Source organism: Pleurodeles waltl, chromosome 3_1 (assembly GCF_031143425.1).
Source record: "Pleurodeles waltl isolate 20211129_DDA chromosome 3_1, aPleWal1.hap1.20221129, whole genome shotgun sequence".
Taxonomy (NCBI): Eukaryota; Metazoa; Chordata; class Amphibia; order Caudata; family Salamandridae; genus Pleurodeles; species Pleurodeles waltl.
In genome coordinates, this window is record NC_090440.1 from 169,719,419 (window position 1) to 169,738,707 (window position 19,289).

Here is a 19,289-nt window from a genome sequence, read left to right on the forward strand (position 1 = left end):
GAATGTGGAAAAAGCAGTATTAAATGAAGTGCTGACAGACCAGTCATTTCTTCTTTGGTCAGAAAGTTAAATGTGTGCTTGGGCTGAAGAAACCTTCCCAGTGGTTGCTTAGCCAGTCCTCAACAGGGTGGTGTGCACCAGCAGACCCTCAGTACCCTTATCACAGCCACCCCTGTTGGCCTTGCTATGATCACCATCCCACGGCCCTCTTGTGTGGCACTGAGAGGACATTGCTCTAATGGACGGATAGCATGCCCCCTCCGTTCTCCAGTTTCGTAAATCGAGCGGTAACAGGTAGAAATCCAGTAATTTAAAATATGTTGATGGGAGCCCTAATGGTAGATTATTTTGGAACGCTATTAATTTAATAATTAAAAGTGAATAGTCAAGTAAAACTTGTCAAAGGACTAAGTGGTTTTGCAATATTTTGATTAGGTGGAAGGAGAAGAAATGAATTACTAAATCACTTCGTTGACCGCCTGAAAATAAAACTTGTAACGCAACTTTCCAAATTTACGTTTGCTTGCCTAAATATATTGCCTTCAGCGCATCGAATGTACCATATCATTTGGTGTCCACAATTCATGACAAATAGAAGCACATTTTAAATTCATTATAGAAATCACAAATACTGTTTTACATAAATAGCTGGTGGCCGCCCTGCGGGTACGGCGCATAATGAAAAGGGCAGTTACCAGCTTCTCATAGCTGACAGTTTGTGGTAAATAATGCTGCTGGAAACAGCCCCCTAAACTCTTCTATCAGGAGCATGTCCACTGTTTGCTTCTGTGGTTCAGCCCTTTGACCAAGTGAATGTGGCTTAGCAGTGTAGTGCTTATAATTTAAAAAGCACGAATGTGAAAAAAGTGAAGCTCTTAACTCGGCTATCATGAGTATCTATAACCCTTCAGCCAATCATCACAGACTGAGAACAACGATGTTTTATGATAGTTCCCAGTTTCGTGTAATTTTACGCATGTCTGCTGTAACACATGAACTGAACATATGTTTGCATAGCATTGTAAAGTGGGCGCTGTGAATCCCTGCAACGCGCCCGTGTTGGACCCGATCGGGATGCAGAGCTGTTTGTTGCCTGGGGATTGTGCTGAGGGATGTTTTTTGATTCACTCTAGAATCTGGGCAGCCTATTTGTGGGAATGGACTGGTGGAGCTCGGAGAGCAGTGTGATTGTGGCTACAGCGACCAGTGTAAAGATGACTGCTGCTATGACGCAAACCAACCAGAGGAAAGAAAATGCAAGCTGAAACCAGGCAAATTGTGCAGGTAAATGTGTGCTTCATTCGTGGAATCTGTCCTTGTCATCAAACTTTCTGTAGAAGCTTACAAGTGTTTGTGGAAATGCTACGAGTTTAGTTTTTAACCTGCTTTAGACCCTTCTGAATAGTGACCCTGGTTGCCCCGATGTTGTAGCAAACCATTCCCTGCTGTGGTCCCATCATAAAAAGTAGTTCTAAAAATTATGAACCAGTCCATCCTTAGAAACTCTTTTCCTTTGCCTGTCTCATGTAGCAGACATGCAGATTTTTTTTTCTTCCATGTATAACTGGCTGCTAGTTGATGCCGAAATGTTAATTTGTTTTTTCACGAATTAAATTAATAAGAAACCATTTGGGCTTAAGGAACATTTGTAGTTTTCACGCCAAACCGGTTTCAGGTTTGGTTGCATTATTTGCTTTATTTTAGTCAGTTAACTAACAATTAATGTTTCAGGCAACTACCAACTACCGATTTGCCTTTTTTTGATGATACAGCAGCTTTGTGAATGTGGGGTGACTTCAAAAAGTCCTCTAGGTTTGCAGAATAAGTAAAATAAGTATTCTAGTGAAATATTTTTCCGTATCAAACAAGGTTATTTAGTTCACTCATACAGGAGCAGGTCACCAACTGATTGTTTGCTGCTCAAGTATGTCCAATGCTAACAATACATAACCTCAACTGGACAGTACCAATGCTTCTTAAGGTCTAGCGCCTCCTCCTGGTACAAGCTTCAGTAGTTCCTAGATACTGGTCCAGCATTATCGGCTTCTGGCCCAACATTGCAGTTCAGGCTATAAAGTTAAAAAAAAAAAAAAAACACACTTGTTAAAAATTAGAAAGGAGAAGATCGACAATACACATTTGAACATAGGCGATTTGTGGCTTTTTTGATGGTTTGTGTATCTTAGAGTTAAGTCTGCTCCATTTTTTTTCCAAGTAGGAACACACAACAGTGCAAGTAACACTTTCACAGTGTAATAGTGGAATGAACATCAGAGACCATCCATAAGGAAGAAGGTCAGAATACATAAAGAGAACAACATGGAAAAACAACAAAACAATTCTTAAAGTGTAACAGCTAATTATTTCCAGTGTCTAGTGCTCTTTAACTAGGGTTGTTTTGTCCAGTCAGTCTATGGTAATTATTGAATGGTGACCACTGTATCAAAGAAATAATAATGCCACATCTATGGTAAGTTAACCATTTCCTGGGCAAGATGTACATCACGTTAGCGCAAAAAAGAGAAATAAGTTGTGGATAAGGATTTTATAGATAAGATTCAAGTATTTACATTTTTTGGAAACATTAAGAAATGTAGTCAGGCAAGGATAGAAGGCCAGCTGGAGGAGGGTTGGAGAGGCAACAGCCGTCCTTACACCTTGTATCATATAGGAAGAAGCAATTTGCAGTCTGAGGGTGCAAGACCCTCATACTGTTATATGCCTTGATTTTATACTATTTCACAAAAACAGTCACTTGATAGACAATTGACTTGATACGTGAGCTACTATTATGAAATTATTTTAAGGGTGTGAGACAGGACTCCTCAACAGCACCATCCTACAATGTTGATGATTCTGAAGAGGGTCCAGGGATCTATGCACTTGACCTGGACGCTGTAGAGAGTAAGATTTAGGTGATGGTCTGATCAGATTGCGATGGGCTAAAGCAGTTTCCATCATAGGGACCAAATTTATTCTACTTACTATAAAAAAATTGATAGTTTCTGTTTGAAAACATGTTGAGCACCTGAATTAAAAAAGTTAGATTTAATTATAAACGTCTTGACATAGTTGAAATTCTTATAATTACATTTTCTATCACTTTCGTAAAGCTACCAACCAAGATAACAACAATACCATAAAATGAACTAAATAGAAGTTACAGAATTCATATACCTCTGTTGTTCCTATTCTAACTAACCATTAATCTTGATTTCTGAAAAAGGCAACTAGTTTTAAAGTTATGTCATGGCATGGATTCATTAAGACATTAACTAGTTATCTTCCGAACCCCAGGCTTTTTTTGCCTTCAAGTAATTTAATGAGATTGGAGTTTCCGTTTTGGATAGGTTAAGAGAACTTGCTTGCTTGTTTCATATTGTTGACAGCAAAACATTCTGGTCCAGCAGGAGAAGCATTTTGCAAGTCCCATGTATAGTGTAAACTGGCAGCAGCTCGAGCCAGTAAATCAGAAATTGCCATCATTCCTTCCAGCTGATTAGAACTTGCACATATTATTGGATCGACATCCAGCTAGAACATCTCAATTAGGGTTCCAGATAAGTTGTACTTAGTAATGCGTGGACTCGATTTTTAATGCAATCAATGTTTACCGTTGTTTGATAAAATCTGTTTGGAAAGTCCTCGTTCCTCCAGATGGCAGATGTATCAGACCTGTAGCTCAGCAGCAGCGCATCCCTTAATTCTTTGTTGTGAGCCTTGAACAGTCTTAATACCCATTGCCTGCATTGCCTTATGGTTTTGTACAGGACAGAAGGTTGTTCACAATTTCTTCAGTTCCACACATCTTACAGCGAGTTACTTTGGCTGATCTCATGAGGATTCCACTTTATCGTGTAAGCACATATTGGCAGTTGTCCCTATCTACATCTTAAGTTCCATGTACAGCACATCTCAGGTAGTTGACTGGGTATGCCTGAAACCCAAGTATTGACTTGACTGCTATGTAATCTATCGATAGCGAGGGAGTTGTGGCACTTTTTAACATTAATACATGTCTGTTCAACCACTCACGTCCTTTTATTTTACAAATCACGTCCAAGTTTATCATAAGATTATGTTTACCACACCTCCCCAAAACAGATTCTCTTGAATGTCTTTTGCACATTACACAACTATTGGCACTTCCTAAAGCTATCCATATTCAGTATGTTTTTGATAGACCTTGCATATACTTCTGTGCTCAGATATATGTGAAGCCCAGCACAAATAAGGACAGGACATAATGCAACGGTTTCTGAGACACGGTTATATCAAACTCCAGCCTTACTGGGCCCAGTGGAGTGCCTTGGCCTAGCTGCAGAAGGAGTTTTAGTTTTAGCTATTGCATCGTTATTGATGTATCCCCACCGATGTGCACTGTTTATGCTAGCGGTGATTGCATTTGCTTTGCCTACCTGTAGGATTGCATTCAGAAAGTCCCTACCTACCTTTTATCCTTTGTTGTAGACATGTCAGTTATCACTGCGTCATCAGCAAACGGGAGTTAAGCAATTTTGTGGTTGCCCAACCTGGAAATGTCTGAGTTCCTTTTTTCGCTCCTAAGTATTTTCCAACATCATTTTGGTAAGACCGAAGAGTAACTGGGCCAGTACGCACCTCAAACTATAGCTACAGAATGATTTTGAGCGCATTTGGCATACTTTCCCATGGCTATCTGTCCCTGTAGTGCTGTCATGCAGGAACGTTATGGGTTTAAGCAAGTGTACAGGCATGGCCAGGCTGCTCAGTACTGACCAGAGCAAAGGGTGATTGACCGAATCAGATGTTTATTTTTGATTGATGACAATTGTCATAAACAGTGAGGAAGCTTTTGGGTGACAATATTATCAGCACATTAAATATAGTCTCGTTGCTTACTCCATTATTGATACCTCTTGTTAAATCTGGCTTGGAGATTACTGAGAATGTTATCTGCTCATTCTTGCATATGATTTAAGAGAACATCACTGTAAATGTTCTCCACCCTATTAGAGAGGATAATAGCCAGTAGTTTGCTGGATTAGAGCAGTTGCACTTCTTATAGACTGTGACAGTAATTGCTGATCTCCATGAAGCAGGTACCGAGTTGCTTCGAATGGCATCGTAGAGGTTCTTATTTGTATTGTGTGGGTTAATCGGTCCCATGTCTGGGGTAAGTAGGCTCAAATAGGGTTTCTGGCTAGAAATTGTAGGAATGTGAAAGTCCACGTTCCCCGTGGTAATGGGCAAATTCTGCTTTCCTTACCATCTTGCGTTTTTCCATCAGGCATCACTCTGTTGTGTACCTCGTCATTAACTGTTGAGTGCAGTTTACTGAATTGGGCGATCTATTGTTGAGCTCCTACATCCATTTCTAGGTAGTTGGGCCTTCTTTGGTACCCCATGTCACAATTTCCCAGACACTTTTTGTGTTATTTTCTTGGGCCACTGGTCTAAATCATCCTCCCCTCATTCTCTTTGCTGCACCTCCCTTTGGTTTCTATTAGTGCTTTTTACTCAGTCCTGTGAGCATAAAGCAGGGTCGTCAATAGGTCTCTGATGTCAAGACCTCAGTACTTTATTGTTCTTTTCTTCTCCACACATTAAAGATTGTACCATTCATACTCCTGTTTATTAGTTTTGGTGTTGAGTGTGAGCTGTAGATTAACTAGGTAAGTATTGTGCAACTTTCGCTGTAATTTGCTCAAATAGCTCTGTTGCTTCTCTGTTGTTTGGTAAGGCTTCTTTGTAATAGTTTATTAGAATCAGAGTTCCCATCTTGAGTACATCAATAAGTTCACAACCAATTTGCTCAGTATCCTCCTTCCTTGATTATATCTTAAATCAAGTGCCCTTCGATTGTTGTCCAGTGCAAGCTCTGTGTTTGTCATTTGAGGCTCTAGGGCTTCCAAGTTATTATGAACTTCACATAGACTCTGGTGGGCCACTAAACAATGATGGTCACTTTCTATCCTGGGTTCTACCATCCTGTCCCTAAAGGATCAGCTTAATAAGCATATAGTCTATATGACCTGCTCTGTTACCAGGTGTAATTGTGTTCATGCTGCGGGGTCCAATTTAGTGTGGCCGTTCAACCAGTAGTCGTTATGCTTAAAACGGATTGTTTGTGGGTGTTCTTCCCTCGCACATAGCCTGTGAAATGTCCTATGCAGACTGTAACTCGACCATTTACTCACCTATCATGCTTGGACAGGCCTAAAATTATAAATTGCCACACATAAAAAGGCATTCTTATTTTTGCCCATAGGCCCTGTCCTTTTCAATAGGGCGTTATCCTCTACTGCTGCTATTAGTGAATCCCCACCTTTGGTGTACTTTTTGTAGACTGTTCTTGGTCTAGCTCTTTCAATCTAATATGAGGTATATTGCTCTTTTTGACTTGAGATATTTAATTTTAACACCGAAGTCGGTATAAATCCATGTCACAAGCCCATCCATTGGTTTTCCCTGGTTGGGTTTTAGTACTGGTTTAAAAAATTCAATTGATTCCTATGGGGAGGGTTTAGAAGATCTTGCTAAAGCTCCTGCCATCCATCTCCACAAGTAGGTCTTCTCTTTTCAACCTTGAAGAGAGAGATTTTCTTTTCACCACTTTCACGATTGAAGATTATGTGCGAGTTTGCAGTTTCTGTCTTGAAAATAGGGCTAGGGCCTGTCAGTGGTTTGTAATCTATAGTAGTTGGTCCCTGTTCCACATAATTGTGTTGCTAGGTCTGTGCTTTAATGGTAGGTTACTAGGCTTATTGAGTAAATTTGACACATAATTTGTGACTAAGTATGCATGGTTTCAAGTTCTTGTATATGTTCGTATGGCTGTCCTTAACTAAGTGAAGAGCTCCAGGTGCAGATGAGTAGTGGTTTCCAGTGGGACCATCGTCAATTTGCAAAGTATGGTCTGAAGCCTAGCTTTTCTTATGTGTAGATAGTTGTACACAAATGTCCTTCAGATAAGCCACATTGATGTCTATGACGTCAGTATCTTGAGTGGATGCTGTATGCTGTTTCTACAGTCTTTATCATAGAGTGAATTATTTCAGGGACCTTCCCTAGCTGATTTATTATTGCTGAGAAATTACACCTTTCATCTGTCAGTTGCTGCTTTTCAATGAACTCAACTGACACCTCTTTGGATTGCTACAATGTGGTGTTGCATCGCTATTCTATTCTGTAATGCCATCTTATGAGAGGGCTGCCAACATAAGGATCCGGCCATTGTATCTATGGTCTTCCATATTAATTTCATGAGTGGTAAGATGGGTTGTGCTGGAGGTGCCTAAGACGTAGAGTTCCTCAATACATAAGTCGTTGTTGCCTTCTCTACACAAGTGGTGTGCAAGAGCTCAGGTGATATAGACAAGTCAAAGGAAGGGTGAGCCGTCCTCGCTTAGCTGTGACACATCCTTGTTGTTCCTGTAGTGCACAGCTTTCTTGTCCTTGCTGCATAACTCATTTGAGATTTTGGCTTGTGCTTTCTGGGTTATTGTTCTTTCAGCGAGCCCCCTACCTGCAAATGGGTAGGACATTAATGATATATCAGGGTACTTTCAATTAAGATCAAATACAAGGCTGGTTGTTTGTCGGATGCTGCCCCTGATTTCTTTGCTTGTACCAACTAAATATTCTCTAAGGGCTTGCTCAATTGTAATTTCACCCACTTTACCCACATGTGACGTTTTGCACTTCTTTGTGGTCAGCGCTTATGCTTCCAAAGTAATTAGTTTATTCCATTTGTTCTTTTAGTTTGAGGTATTTGAATTTCCTCCAGTTGTGGACGCATTTTCCCATAGTTCTGACTCAACCAGGCTGTTTCGTTTGACTTTTTTTTTTTTTTTCTTTTGCATTGTCAGTTGTACTGTTATATTCCCATCTTGATTATTGGGTCTATTTGCTCCTGGAATTGAGGTAGCTCAGTTTTCATTGACTATTTACATCTCTGTTCAAGCTTCGATAATCATGTCTGTCTTCCCTGTTACATTGCCAGCTTTGCGAGCCCCCGACGTAGTGGTTCTGTAGTGGGCAATACAACCCTTTAGTCAGCTCCAGTTCATCTAGAGGGAATATTAATTAAACCTAATAGTGTTGCTAGGTTGCAGTCAGGCCCAGAAGACGTTATGGTTGAGCTTTTGTTTAAAACTTTAACTAGAGCCCTTCCTGTAAAGACCAAGGTCTCCTTGGAGTTATTTAGCTTTAGAGTTAATGTTCTTAGTACTTCCATGCAACTTTTTAAGTGTTTCTGTATCTGTGACTTTAAGACTCATCCAGGTACTTGATTTTCACACAGGGTGGTGTAGGGAAATCTGCTTCACCTCTCAGTTCATCAAGTCAAGTTCTTGAACAACTGGCTTGAAAAATGGTGAGATTCGAGTGTCTTTGAGAAATAATCTTGACCAAACCCCAAATGGCCACTTTAGTTTCAGTTGTGTGCAGATATCTGCTGCAGAACCGCATGAGGTAGGTCTGTAATGTTTGGGTTCTTCATGTGAAGTGTGCCCTCATGAATCAAAGGTGATCCAGGAATGTGAAGAGAAGCTGCACATCACCAAACATTGTAGCAAACTGCACTAGTCCCGCTCAAAGTCAAGGGTGTAGACCTGCTGTCTTGGCCATTTCCCCCAACAGGTCCTAGTCACGGTCCAAGTCTTCTGCTAAGTCGAAGCGAAAGCACACAACTGCCAAGAAGGAGTTGTCACATTCTCACCCCTCTCTGCCGGAGAAGTCGCATGGACTTTAGAGTCCCTCTAGGTCTAGATCCTGGCCATCCACTAAGAAACAGATTCCGCAGCTGATCCCATGCACTCTAAGTTTCCCAGGCCATATTAAACCTTGCAACCAATTGGGATTTGTAAAGAGGTCATGTTGTGTATCTTTGGTACCCTTCTGGTTTCCTCTGGTGCTCCTTTTGTCCCAAGGATCTGCAAGGCTTCCCGTTGGGTTGTCACTAGTCTTTCCCTGTGTATTCTGATTCTGACTGGACAGTGCCTCTGCTGCGGGCCCTCCCCAGTGCTCCAGAAACTTTTCAGTTCTGACTAAAGTCAATCAGCCGTTGGAAATGATGGGTATGAGTTACCCTTACACTGTGATGATAACTTTTTATGGATTTACATGTTACAGTGGGTTGGACATTCCTCGTATACTGGGCTGGTTTCAACCACCAGACATCTGCAGCAGGAGAGCTTCCTATTGTGCTATTGTGATATGCCATGTAGCTCAGGTATCAGACTTGCAACTTCAACCAAACATTCACACGGATGTTCTGAAGCCTGGAAAGGCCTCCGAACCTCTACTGCCATTCAGTGAGGTTTTTACTGACACGTTACTGGGCACCTGGGCTAAGCCTTGTTCTTGTCCACCAGTGAACTAGTTTGTAGCTAGACTCCATTGACCTGTGCCATGTGACCCATACTTTTTAATGTGCCAACCTATGCCACAACACCTGCTAGCTCACGCTTCCAACAGCAGGGTTAACACCAGTTCTTTTCCTTCCCCACATCCCAGTAGACTGGAAGAAAATTGGGGCATGTGGGAAACAAATGTTTAATTTGGCTAGCCTGGCCTTGCAGTCTGTCAGTGGCACTTGTCTGTTATGGCGATACTCAAATGCAATCTAGGGCATGGTCAGTGAGATCTTGCTGGCAGCCCTGAAAGAATTTCAGGCCTCCCTGGTTCAGACCATCCAGGATGGTCAGAATGCAGCTAAATATGTAATATGTTCATGGCTGGACACTACTGACTGTTTGGGCAGAGCAGCCGGAATTTAGCCTGGTGTTGTGGTGTCACACATGAATGAGATCCAGTGACTTTTCTGGAGAAGTGCTGGTATCACTCATGGATTTACCTTACGAAGGATCTTACTTTTGTGGCATCAAGGCTAATTTGGCCCCGGAACAATTTAAAAGTAGCCATGCAAGGGCATGGACCTTGGGCCTTTCTGCTGCTTCTTTGCAATTTCCTCAGCAGTTTCGTCACTTATGGGGATGCTCTGGAAGTTTAATGTACAGGCATCCCCAAGACTCACTTCCCTCACAACATGCACCCTAGTCCTTTTTGGGTTGGGGATGGAATCGAGCAGATGATGCCCTTGCCTTCAGAGGCAACAAACTTCTAGCCCCCACCTCTATGGCAGCAACCTCAAAACCACTTTAGTTTGTTTCAGTGACCCACAACGACCCAATGGGACGTAGGATCAGACATTTCCTTCGTTGGTGGTGAAGCATAACATCTGACAGATGGGTCTATCAGATAGTTTGATGGGGCGGTCCCCTGCCATTCCTTTCCGTTTACATCTTTCACTTACATCAGAGCAGTTTTCAGTGGAGCACTTGTCCATTGTGCTCCAAATAAGGCAGGCCGTTTTGGCCAAAGGAGCCATAGAGACCCGGAAATAAGGACTGGCTGTTGCTCCTGCTATTTCCTTTTGCTGAAGATTATTTTAGGTCTCTGCCCTCTGAATGGTGTCTTACTCATGTTGGTCCATGTTCTGTTCTACTGTGGATCAGGCCACTGTATGGTGGCTTTGGATCTGGTAGGTGCCCGCTTTTATGTGCCCATAGTGCAGTCCCACAGGCACTACTTGTGGTTCAGGAGAATTTTCAGTTTGCATTGCTCCTCTTCAGCCTCACCAGTGCCCTCCGGATGTTAACAAAAAAGATGGTGGAAATTGCATGTTCTTGGAGGTAGGAATAAAACTGGAATCTCTAATCTCCACGCTTTGTAGCTGAAGGCATGTTTGCACAGTTATTCCTAGGCCACCTCCAGATGATGGTTAACCTCTTGACATTGTTGAGGTTCACTGTCAACTTGCTGAAGTCGCACCTCATTACTTGCAAAGGATCGGCTTTAAGTCAGTCACAGAGTCCAGCACAATCGTGCTATAATCTTAATGTTTCAGACTCGGTTTTCAGTCTCTGAGAGTGGCTTTGAGACTTGGTGATCTTCTGGCCTCCTGCATCCTGCTTCTTGACAACACCAGGTGGCATATATGGGCTCTGCAGTGGAACCTGCAGTATTAGTGAGCCATGTCAGATTCCATCCAGGTTTCCAAAAAGACTGCAGTAGTGACTGCTCCACAGCAGTTCGATCAGTGGCAGACTGCTCTTTTCCTGCTCCAGCTTGGGGTTGAGAGTGGTAACTAATGCATTGCTCCTGGGCTGGGGAGTCATCTGGAAGAGGCAGAGATCAGAGGTCTCAACATAAATCTATAGGAAGTGTGGGCCATTCGCCTGGCCCTGAAACCCTTCCCACCATCTGTCAAGAGGAGGCTAGTTCAGGTTCTCAAGGACAAACCCACTGCCATGTGGTACTGCAACAAGTAGGGCAGGGTAGGATCATGGGTTCTGTACCAGGAGACTCTTTGGACCTGGTTGGGGCATTAGGGCATTTTCCTGGTAGTGAACCTCCTAGCGGTATCTTTGAACTCTGGGGCAGACAAACAGATTTTGCAGCTCATTTCCAATCACAAATGGCGACAACATCCCAAGGTGGCACAGGGCGTTTTTCAATAATGAGGAGGATCCTGGTTATATCTATTTGCCACTGTCGGGACCCCTCAATGACAAAACCTTTGCATGCGGGGGTTTCTAAGATGGCTTTTTTCTGGAATGCATTCTAGCTAGATTGGAGCACGGGATTGCTGTAGGCTTTCCCACCTCTGCCTGTCCTGCCTAGAGTTCCGAAGATTAGGAATGACCGGGTCAAAGTCATCTTAGCGACTTTGGATTGAGTCAAAAGGGTATGGTACCCAGAGTTTCTGGGCATGGGCATCTGTCCTCTGATCAGGCTACTGCTTCTGCAGGATCTTGTCAGAGCAGCAGGGTAGAATTGTGCACCCAGACCTGTGCAATCTGCACCTCATGTATAGACTTTGAGAGTTTGAGCGGCAGCAGTTAACTACTTTCAGTTGTCCCCACTCATCCCCCAGATGTCATCATTTCTGCCAGGTGAGCCTTAGGAAGCTGCACACAGGTACCTTTGAACCTAGGGCTCTGGATCTGAGGACGTGGACAGAGTTAAGAAAACTGAGAGCATGCAGAGATGATTCATATATGTCGGTCTGTTTCTCCCTTCTGAGGCAGAACGTAGTCAACTCTGAGCCACAGAGCGCCACCTTCTTGCATATAGGAGTAGTGCAGTTGTGTATCTTTCATATCCAGTCCAGCGCCTTGGGGTATTCTAAAAGTGATCAGTCTTCAGTTAGAGTATCACCATAAAGGGTGTTATCGAAGGTAAATAACTTGTTTGTCTGTTTCTCCCTTGACTATACCTTTGGGAGCATACCTGCCTCAACCCCACAGATGCCCCCTCTCTCACTCCACCTTCTCACAACCTTTTTACCCCTTCGACCAGTGGGGCATGCACAGGTAATACTTCTGGCCTGTTTCGGCTCATTCCAGCTGCGCTTTGCCCCAAGTAACCAGAAATAAAACGTCCTTCTCCCTCTTCTCTCTATCTCACAGACTTGTCACTCCTTTTGCCAAGGTGGGTGCCCAGATGTAAGCCAGCATTGGTCGGTATATTACAATTTCTTTCCTGGTCGCCAAGATTTTGGACACACTATTCGCCATTCTTTTTAAGTGTTAGGTGCCTGTTAAAAGCATTTGGCGGATTTAATGGTATTTGGGATTCAGCTGCTTCCATGATTGAAGCTGACCTGCTCTTTCTCCCGTCCTGTGCAGTGGGGCATTCTCATCTGATGGGGCTGAGGGAAGACGTCATAGATGTTGGCAGAGCTGGCCCAGAGGCTCCACACTGCACGGGGCCTGCAGACTCTGGCTACAAGCCAAACCACGGGAGCAGATAATCGGACAAATGCAGAAGAGTAGCCGATGCATGGAGAAACCCGCCTCCCCTTGCAGTGACGTTGCTACCTCCCACTCGGTTCCTTTTCTGCATTCTTAAATTTCTGCTGCACTGCCAGGGCTCCCTGCAGCGGTTTTCTTTCAGCATGTACTTTCTGTTTAGGGCAATGGTCTGCAAACTTTTTAATGCTGCGCCCCCCCAGTTGAAAAATAAAAATCATTGCGCCCCCCCTTCAGAATTTTTCACAATTGTTTTATAAAGATGGCAATGTTTAAATATGTCTAGACCTATTTAAACATTGCAGTTAAGTACTGTTACCTTTTAAAAAATGCAATAACATTCTTCTGCTTAAAACAAAGGCATGTTATCTGTATAATGCTTCTTTTGGCCAGTGTCTGGTGCCCCCCCGGAACACTTGAGGCACCCCTAAGGGGACCCACCCCCCAGTTTGAAGACCTATGGTTTAGGGTCTGTTCGGCCAATTACCTCACAGACGAGAGCAACAACTCCTGGCTGCTCCTACCTCTGCCAACAGGGCCGGAAAGGACTCTTATTCCACTAGGCATTTACCCAAGGGGCTGGGGCCCTTGGAGGCCGGTTGTGAAAGCCCATGGCCACTCCTGGTGCCTCTGCAACGTTTCCCAGCTCCCCAAGGTTAATTGCAGGAGGCGTGGGGAGGCTTAGAGTCAGAGAATAGAGGTAAAGAGGAGGAAAGTAGAGCGAGCGATCAGAGAGGGTAAAGAAAGAGAAGGGGAGAGAGTGAGTGGATGGATGGATAAATGGAACGCATGAGGAGACAAAGGGCTGGTTTGAGCATCAGTGCCAGGGCTGCTTTTGGTTTCCCTGGCTGCCAGCTGTGTCTTCTCAGTGGTATCGGCTGTCTTGGTAGACGTCTGCTTGGTGGTTCTGGCAGTAGTGTTTGCTGTAGTGCTGCTGTGACGTTATGACGATTAGATTGAGGGGCGGGGCATGAGCATCGCTGGGCTGCGAGGCTACAGCTACTTCTTTCAGCTACAAAGGTAAAGGGTGGGACTGCTTGCCATTTACTCCGCAGCAGAAGTACAGTCTCAAGCCCCCTTGCTTTATAACCCTACCTGGTGTAGATCTTACCCATTGGTGTTTCGGGAGATTTGGAATGCAACAAATGAAAAAGAAAGGTTACTTTTCTCTTCCTACCACTTTTACAAGAGTGGCACCATAAAATGAGCTTTGAAAATGGAAATAAAATGGTCGTTTCTATTGCATCATTAATCAGTAAATATGGGCATCTCCTGCCTGTTAATTATTAGCCATAAGGCGTTCCCAGCCAAAGGTACGATCCAGTGTCTAATGTGTAAGGAGAACCTTCATTTGTTTCGATTTTTGCAGTTCCCAAGATGAGTGTAGACTATTCCATCCGCACCTTGTGTCTGTGCAGTTGTCATGATGTGGATTTTGGCAGTAGTACATCTCTGACTAAATTGAACATCATACACACATTTCAGTTATCTTTCTGTGATTGTATATGAAGTAATAAATTATGACGCACTCTACTATTAAAAGCATCTCTTGGTGCCCATTTTGCAAAGGACTCTTAGAGTAGGCACGATTTTAGATCAACTTCCCACGTACAAAATATGGTAAATGTTGTATCTGCCTTTATTTTATGTGTATTGACAGTGTGTCGAAAGTAAGTCTGTGACTAGCTAAGCAGTTTACAGTGTGTACTATGCGAAAACCAGTCGTTACTGAGGTAAATATGAATATATTTTTAATGAGCAGAACACTATTGGCTATACACTCAGTTCCACTTTCTTTCCTTCCTCCTTCCAGTCCCAGCCAAGGCCCCTGTTGTACTCAACAGTGCACCTTCAAGCAGAGGACTGAAAAATGTCGCGAGGAATCTGACTGCGCACGGATTGGGACCTGCAGCGGCTCCACTGCCTTCTGTCCTGCCTCTGTCGCTAAGGAGAACTTAACGGATTGCAACCGGGGAACACAAGTTTGCATCAAAGGGGTAGGTGTCCCCACAAGCAGCATGGATAGTTCCCGATCAGTGGTCGAAGTGCATTAAAAAAAAAAAATATATGGAAACTTGCTGCATGCAGTGGGGGCGGGGTCAAAGGTGTGGCTAAAAAAGCAAACTATACTGCAAGGTATTTTTTGTCTTTTACCTGTCAGTTAGCTATATATAAAATAACGTGCTTAAATTAAAAAAAAAAAAAAAAAAAAAAGCTCTTACTCAGTAGGAAATACTCTATAGTACATTATGAACCCTCTCTTAGTTAATGCACTGCAGAGGTCTGTGGGTAACCAGGAAGCCACAGAATTAAATCTTAGTTGTTACATGGGAGAGTAGTGACTTGCATGTTTTTAGTGCTACGAGGCCTGTGATAGAAAGTGCAGTGAATATGTCATTATTTTAAGCTTTCATTACACACAGTATAAGATGGATTTCTTGAAAATAGGTTTAAGATAAAATGGTGCTTCCTAAACATAGATTTTTAGCAGTATACAGACAGTACATAATGCAGTTTCCTTTTTATTACTCTCCCTTCAACACCTCCTGGGGGAGATAAGAGTTATATAAATACGCTTAGAATTTAAAATCTTTTCACAGCTCAGTTGTTAACTCTTTGCACTACCACCCCAAAAAAAAAATCTTTCATCACTAAGCTTTGAGTGATTAAATTAATTAAAGCCAGTACTGGCTTCCAAACATCCTTTACATTTGCATATTAGCTCGTAGTGCACATTTGCATCTCTTTCAGGCAGGCACGCACCCTGGCAGGAAGGCTTGTTTAGCTATCTGCCCCTCCCTTGGTTTCACAGCACAGGAGACTCAATCTCAATGAAGCATTTAAACTATCAGAATTAACCATCCCGGGGCAGTTGTCTTTTTAAGAAAAGTAGGGGACTGGTTTTTCATAAATCAAAAAAGCATGCCCCCCTCAGATCCTGCCCACCTTGCCTTCTGTTCCAAAAATCAAATAATACTGCATTCGGACAATGGCCACAAAAGTCATATAAATATACGTACATACATTTTCCTTCATTATTAAATACCTAAAACATACAGAATGTTACATAAAATCAAGCAAAATTGCATTAAAACATTTTATAAAACAAGAATACACAACATCGTAAAAAGTCACAATTAACATCACTGGGCCAGGCATAAAAAGGAAGACTGCTTATTTACCCTATGGTTATAGAGGCAGCGATGCATACCTTTTTCTTAATTCACAGGCCTTTCCAATAAAGTTTAAAACTGCACAACAGATTTTTTGAGAGGAGAGTTTCTGTAAAAAGATCATGCCTTCCTTATACGATCTTAAATTTGTTTCCTTCAAAACAGGAATTAAGTGCTCCTCATCTAAAAGCTCCATATAAAGGACAAAATAGTATAAAGTGGTTTGTGTAGAGGCATGATCATACTTACACGACGGTAAAACATGTTGGTAAGTGTTACAGTGGGGAAAAGAAACCTCCTCCTTACATGAGCTAGTAATTTGATGGGGGTGGTCAAACAAATCCTTCAGCCCCATACCCTCAAATGGATGTTTTAAATAAGTAATCCAAGGAATACTGGCCACACCGTCTAAACTCAATCAATCAGAAATGCATGACCTAACTAGGTGCGCCTCCGTATTGGACCAAGATCTAATCCACAGCAAGAGCGGTGCAAGTGCCACTGGCCTTCTAAATACCCTAATCCTATTTCTTTATGGCACGCAAAAGTTCTTGCTCCTGGTGGAAGCATTAGTAGTCTACAAGTATTCTCTGTTCGTTAAAAGGCAGACTGATTTATGAATCCTAAGAGGCCTGCCCCATAGGACCCTGCAGGAATGCATTTAGTTTTATATAAAGCCAGCAGTTCTTTAATGGGCATCCTACCCAGCTTGTGTGAAAATCTAAAAATAGCCTCCATATGTTTCTTTAAAAGTTTTACCCTAATTATTTACAAGGGACTTACATTTGAAACAAGCTAAATATGATCCCAAAATAATTAAAATCTTTTACGGTTTCCAATATTGCATTCCCCATTACAAACGTTTTTGATTTTGCCTTGCGGGGCCCACAGGTCATGATAAAGGATTTAGAGTAGTTTACTTTTAAATCCAAGTCACCCATAAAGGAGTGAAAATAATCCAATAATATTTGGAGGCCATTAGCCATACGGGCTATAAGGACAGCGCCGTCCACATAAAGAATGGGGATTGGTTGTGCGCCTATATGGGGGATATCTTTCCCGACCTCTGCCAAGTATGTGGCGATTCAGTTTATATATAATAGAAATAAAAAGGGTGCAACAATGCAACCCTGCCTCACCCCCACGTGATGAGTTAATAAGCGGGGTTGTTTCGCCCGACTTATCATCACGGACTTTAACAGTTAGGCCTTGATGTAAATGTTTTATTAAAATGAGCAATTACGATTTTACCTCCATCTTCTCCATTAGTGACCAGAGCTTTGATTGGTTTCCCATATCAATGGCACAGGATAAGTTGATGAGTGTCAAATGTAGTGAACTTTCCTTCGCCATTACATATTTCCCTGCCAAGAGGTAAAGATATAGGCACTGATCGGCACTACTTATACCTGGTCTAAAACAACAATTTAGATTATATAAAATGTTATGCTCTGAGGCCCAAAATTCCAATCGAGTTAAGAGTACACGGGCCAGGATCTTCATACTGGAATCTATTAATGATATAGGCCTATAGCAGGATGGTAGTTGCTGATTTCCCTTTTAGAAAAATTGAAGAAATAATGGCCATTTTCCATGACTCGGGGATGTAACCCGTGGCTACACCCCTGAAAACATTTGTCAAAAGTGGTTCCCAAATTTCAGGGTTTGATTTGAAAACATCAGCTGGAACACCATCTTGGGCCCGGTGCCTTCCCCGCTGTACATTTCCCTAGTGGAGCTAGGACCTCACCTATCTCAATAGCTATGCTGGATTGCTGGGTAGGGTCAACCTGCCACATGTATTCAACCATATCCGTTACATCAGATGTTACACTCGATTTTGTGTTAAATATATCTTCATGATGTGCCACCCATAGATCTGCTGAAATTTGGGTATCAGTTCATGTGTGGGGGAAAAAAGGGGCGGTTTACAATTTCTCAAAAAGAAGAATTCATATTCTGTGTTGCAGCACCTATAAGATCCTCCCAGGCTTGTGTCTGAATGTCCTGATTTCTTTTTGCTATCGTAGTTTTACAGTGTAATCTAGTGTCTCTAACTTCACTCAACCTCCTTGGTCTTAATTTAAAAAAAGTATATTTCAGTTGTTTGTGCCTGGCTACATGCAGAATTGAACCATCTACTGCAGTGGTTCCCAATCTTTTGACTTCTGTGGACCCCCACTTTATCATTATTGGAATCCGGGGACCCCGACTGAATCATTATTGGGATCCGGGGACCCCCCACTGAGTCATCACTGGAGGCTGGGGACCTAATCAGTTAATATTAAATTTTCTGAGCAGTCGCGGACCCCCTGAGGAGGCTTTGCAGAATCCCCGGGGTCCCTGGACCACATATTGGGAACCACTGATCTACAGGGTCGCTTATCCTTTATGGGATTATGAATAAGACAGTTTTTCTGAGAAACCTCTGCATAAGATACTGAAATCTTTTGAGATTGAGGTAACGCCTCCATTGTCATCGAGACAGGTTAATACGAGGGCCCTGTTCCAGACTTTGCGCTGGGTTAGGCATGTGTCCTAATGCTGCCTGTAGGAGGTTGGTTATGTTTTGGCATATAGAATTAAAGGAAGCCTAACAAAGAACGTGAACAGCTACTGAGCATTTTAAAAACATAAATGACTGTCAGTTAATTCACCTTATACTTGTCTTGTCTGGCTAGGCACCATTTTGAGAACTTAAAAAGAGCCTACTTAATCCTCATGTGGCCTGTAAAGTTATTTTTGCCCTGTCGGGTCATTTCCCTCGGTATCTTGCTCCTATCCAGAACTCTGCAGGAAGGGTTTGGGGGTTTTCTGTTAAGGAAGGCCTGAGAAAGGGTTGCATTTTCATCTTTGTGTATGCCTCACGCAAAGCCTATTAAATGTGTTTTGGTGAGCCTTAGGTTTTATTCTATTTAGCAGGTAATCATTTTATAAATATAAACGTCTGTATTTTGTGCATGATTAGTTCATATTTTTCGCCGTACTGGGCAGCTCGAGTTCAAAGGGCAGTTATGGCTCAGGCATGAAGAGCTACCCATGTTGTACCAGGGTCCCGATGGTCAGACCAGTTCCTGATAGCATATCATTTTTCAGTATTCCATGAATTCCTGCCTCAGTGAGCGGGTTGAGGCTTGTCACACCCCTTCCGGCCCTGCCACCATAATATGGTGTCAGCAGCAAGATCAGGTGATCCTAAGCGTTTCTCCTTAGTGCCGAACACAAATTCATGGACCACAACGATGACATTTTAGTAACTGCCCTGTGTAATTTGTGTCTTTTGTGTATTCATTCCCACCTTTACCGGCAGCCCATGTCA

At 42.7% G+C, this 19,289-nt stretch overlaps 1 protein-coding gene across 1 annotated transcript in view; it reads left to right on the plus strand.

Annotated features, from left to right (window-relative positions):
- Positions 1 to 19,289, plus strand: part of ADAM10 (ADAM metallopeptidase domain 10) — a 450,369-nt gene that overhangs the window by 378,575 nt on the left and 52,505 nt on the right. Inside the window, exons 11-12 of the mRNA XM_069222090.1 lie at positions 1,134 to 1,284; positions 14,611 to 14,794. Of these exons, the coding sequence (XP_069078191.1) occupies positions 1,134 to 1,284; positions 14,611 to 14,794 (335 nt within the window). The remainder of the gene's footprint in view (positions 1 to 1,133; positions 1,285 to 14,610; positions 14,795 to 19,289) is intronic.